The 4,757-nt window shown below is 34.9% G+C and overlaps 1 protein-coding gene across 1 annotated transcript in view; it reads left to right on the forward strand.

Moving 5' to 3' along the window:
• LOC113238666 (ATP-binding cassette sub-family A member 3-like) overlaps positions 1 to 4,150 on the forward strand; it is a gene marked incomplete at both ends in the record, with an annotated part of 10,854 nt that extends 6,704 nt beyond the window's left edge. The window contains 2 exons of the mRNA XM_026475502.1: positions 665 to 842; positions 3,989 to 4,150. Coding sequence (XP_026331287.1) covers positions 665 to 842; positions 3,989 to 4,150 — 340 coding nt within the window. The remainder of the gene's footprint in view (positions 1 to 664; positions 843 to 3,988) is intronic.
• Between the last annotated feature and the right edge of the window lie 607 nt (positions 4,151 to 4,757).

Below are 4,757 nucleotides of genomic sequence, written 5' to 3' on the forward strand. Positions count from 1 at the left end.
GTGTATATCTTTAATTTTACTATGTATTTTGTCCAAAGCGATTGATTCAACGTTTTTATTGTTATGCGGAATTAACCAGTCATTTGAGATTGTATAGACTCTTATGTGACTTAAATCTCAAGAGTCTCGATATTCCTGAGACTTAAAAAGTTTCTCGCCGAGTTTAGAAAATACCAAAAAGTGGTTGAGACTAAATTGTTTTAACTCTTTATTTATTTCGAGGATTTGATCATTATTGAACATGTCAGCCCCATTATAAAACGATACATCAAGAAAACACTTACTAAAATCAAAACCTGAAAAAAATGAGTACAAAATCTTCGCGGCACTACAAATGTCGACTCCGACAAAACGGACTGAAACCACCCAACATTAAATGTACGGAAACCCACTTGTGCAAATAACTGTACCCTGACAGAGTCCATCAGAACTCCACAAGCTAAATGATGTGCATCCTCAGGAATTCCATACACTTCGCAATTCGGTGAATTCACCTCCGTATCAAATACAAAAATTTGTTTATTGGAACGTATCCGGATCGAAGCCTATTGAGCGTGCTGACAATTTGACCCCGAAATTTTCGAAACCGAGATTCCCGGGATGAAAACCCTATTTAGAACACTTGAGCTCGAAAACATAATCTATCGCTCTTCTTGTTTTGTAGATATTCAGGAAGGATCGTATACCACGGCCATTGAATGAGAGCCAATTAGACGACGATGTCTTGGCAGAGATGAGATATGTCGCAGGCATTGAAAAAGGGCAAGGGGACCATACCTTAGTGGTGAAAAAAACTACGAAATATTATCACGGTTACCTCGCTGTTAACCAAGTGTCTTTCAGTAAGTATTTACGCGGTCGAGTTATTAAAACAGGGCTGTTAGTTAAGTATAAAAATTACAACTACTTTGAAATGTTTTTTTTTCCAAGGAATTTTCTCAGGGCGAATGATTATCACTTTAAACGTTGGAGTTGCTTGCTGCCCTTGTGGTGATTATGATAACAATATACACGCGACTTTTAGCAGCGATACAAACGCGCGATTGCATGGCGACATTAGCTATTCATAAGGCGGTTGCATCGTTGTAAATGCGCGACAGCATCGATGCCGTTGCTAATGTCGAATGATTAAAAACGTGCATCGTCTTTGCATAGCGATTGTGTCACGTTTGTATCACGACTGTATCGCTGCTTCTGTCTACGTCGCGCGTATGGTAAATGGTGGTAAAGGTAAATGATTAGCAACGGCATCGCACCAGACGCGTTGCTAAAAGCTGCCGCGTGTAACCGCTCTGAGGCGAGTTTCCAGGGGGCCTACCACAACCTCTTAAAACAATATTACTTTAAACTTACATTGACTTTTCGTACCATGACGCGCTTAAAGTAAGCTTATTATAATGTTATAACTATGATGTTTTATTGGCAGCTTTTTAACTAATCATTCACTCAGTTTACATTAAAGTAATGTTGTTTTTATGTAAAATTTAGCAATCTTAAAATAGTTACTCGGACGCAATGGAAACAATATTTTTTTCGAATTTATCATCTAAAATTTATTTACAATGATTGAAAATTAAGTTGAACTTATTTATTTACATAAATATCTTCTATATGATGTTTATTTTTTTATTTAATAGCACATAGGAAATAATATCTCGTTAAATAAAAATACGCGATGTTTTTTTCGTAAAATTATAACAGCGATATCTAATATGCTCCTTGCCGACACTAACAGTTGACACTAGACTATAACTCCGAATTCACTACGTGACTATCAAGACTCAGCTTGTTTTATTCATTTTTCTTCATAAAATGCGTAAAAATAATTGAGAATAACGTAATTTTAATAGATTTCATTGTTTATTACATGCTTTTCTTTTTCTAACAGTTAAAATTGTCTGAATTCAAATAACATTAAGTACCGTAAATTGGGGTGAATAGAAACGATTACTAATTTTTAATTACTTAATTACTAATTTATATTTATTAATTAATTACTAATTCTCAATTTCAAACTACTTTTATCTATTGTTTTACATACTTCACGGTACTGAGCGGTGTCCAGTATTTTAATTAAACGATTTGCGTTGTTTATCTAATAGTTTATTTAATATATTTGTGAGAAAAATCGCAAAATATGCACTAGGGTAAAAACTGGGTTAAACAGGGTTAAAAGAAAAAGTGCAAGGGCTGACACAAAAAATATACTAATTGGGAAGGTTACCCGTTAGGTTATGTAGGTAGGTATTAACCTAACTTATCTGGGTTTGGTTTTGGCTATATGGTAGGCTCAGTACATTAAATGAATAAGAAATAAATTTTGTACCATAATAGTATTGCATTTCTGAACTTAATTGAACTTAATCATATTATGATATCATATAATTGCGCATTAATTCAAATCCCAAAAGTTTTTTAGTAGATTAGGTACAAATGAAATGAAATTATATAAAACAAAAAGTTTAAGTGTGTGTGCGTGTCCGTGTTGATGTGTATATGTATGTGTACGCGTGTGTGTATTTGTATGTGCACGCACGCACGCACGCACCCACGAACGCACGCACGCACGCACGCACGCACGCACGCACGCAAGCACGCACACACGCACGCACGCAGGCAGCCCTATACCGTCACTTCTAATGACCCCATACGTGATTCTTTTCACCCCGTATGTGATTCTTTTCACATCGATTCACCTCTTAGCTATTCCTAATCACCCCTCTTACATTTCTTTTTACCCTTTTACATCAAAATGATTCAAGACGCTTAAGTAACGTGAAAAAGGCTTACCTTTACATATTCCAATAAGATAAATGCTCAAACTTCTCATTTAAAGCCACAAAACTTACAAAAACAACGATTAACTACATAAAATCTTAACGTTTAGTTGGTCGAAATTTGCTATCTTTTGAGCTGTTAAATTTACATTGAATTTGGCATTTGCGCCACTTATCTTTGTTAAGATCTGATTACTTTAAAAGAGTCGTCAATATAAGCAAACAATTTCTACCATAAAAAGCTATACAGGCATAGTGCTGTATCAAGCTAAACTTTTTCGGACTTTTTTTCTATTCACCCCACACATTCTATTCACCCCAATTTACGGTATAAACATTATACTACGATAAGACGATTCGGAACATCACAAAAGAAAGAGATGGCATTATACATATAGTTCATATAGCGTTATTTATATCGTACTTTTAGTAAGGAATAGACAATATTGGAAAATCATTCGTTCTTTCAACCACTTTAGCAATAATACATTACTTGGTTGACAGGTTTGTCATGGTACGAATATGAGTAATATTATAATAAGCTTACATTGAAATAAAATTGTTTTTGGAAAGGTTACGGTAGGCCCCATGGGCCCCAAATCTGCTAGTTTTCTGGAAATCACTGGTAATTGTAATTCCATTTAGACTTCACTGAGTTTATATAACAATTTAAATCTAGTTGCAATGGCAGTTGACTCTCAATAGGGTGTTGGTGGAATAGCAGTGATGGCATTTATTAATTCGATCACTAACGATCGATGTTGCCTTACTAAAACTACAATGGAAATTACTATGCATATCTTAATTTTTATACAACAATTTAGTGTTGAAATTAAATGTCATATATAATATTATAGTGTAATACATTGACCTAGTAGGTCAATGGTATAGTAATATTATACGCCATCGTCTCACCATTGAAGAACAACATACCAAAAACATGCAATGGGCGTTGAATATTAGCGGAATACCAAACAAAAACACAAAACTGAGATGATTTAAAATTAGCAGATTTGGGACCAACTCCAAGGATTTTGTCTCAAAATGTTATATCCCTCTGGTCAGGTAACCAGGCCGGATAGAATATGTGGAATCTCCAACATTTTAATTAAAATAAAATGTACCCGTTCATCATGGAATGATCACAAAGCCACGCCAACACGAACTCCGATTTGTATCAAACCAAATAAAGTGATTTTATTAATTTTCAGCTGTTAGTGAATCAGAATGTTTTGGTTTGCTGGGTGTAAATGGCGCAGGTAAGACAACTACATTCAAAATGCTGATGGGTGACGAAACGATATCAAGTGGTGACGCTTACGTCGCTGGGCATTCCGTCAGGACTGAAATCAACAAAGTTTATAAGAATATTGGTGAGAGATTCATTCAACATTTGAAACCACATCATAATAATCACAGATGTGTAATACCATGAATGCAATAGCTTGCTTGCTTGAGGTGCACAAAAGTAACCTCCTGTCACGACGTGCCATTCCCTGTCCTGTGCTTCTGGGGCACCGCGGGCAGCAATCGGCGAGTACCCTCTGCTGATTTGAATACTTTCACCCCAATTCACTATGATTCGCTCAGAACATGCTCACTGGACAAAAATATTTATTGCGATTTATTGCTTCATGGGGTTTTCTTATTACCTATTATGACTACCTAATTCAATTTTGAGGTCAGGGGACCCAATTTAAGGGGGAAGAGTGAGTGGTGGTAAGATAAAAAATCTTTTCTCATTTAAATATTAAGCTTATTGTAAAAATAAAAAAATTACAACGAGTATATTCAAGTAGTGACAAAAAAGCCGTAGCAGGCACAATTTAACGATTAACTAATTAATACTTAACTTATAATCTATATTTAACTAATACTTTATAATTCTCTAATAGTCCATAATTAACTAACACTATTAACTAATTTCTAATTCTCGGTGTCGCTAATTTCTTCTTTCGAAGAATCGATTTCAGTATACTC

Source organism: Hyposmocoma kahamanoa, unplaced genomic scaffold, assembly GCF_003589595.1.
Source record: "Hyposmocoma kahamanoa isolate Upper Pololo Valley unplaced genomic scaffold, ASM358959v1 97310, whole genome shotgun sequence".
Taxonomy (NCBI): Eukaryota; Metazoa; Arthropoda; class Insecta; order Lepidoptera; family Cosmopterigidae; genus Hyposmocoma; species Hyposmocoma kahamanoa.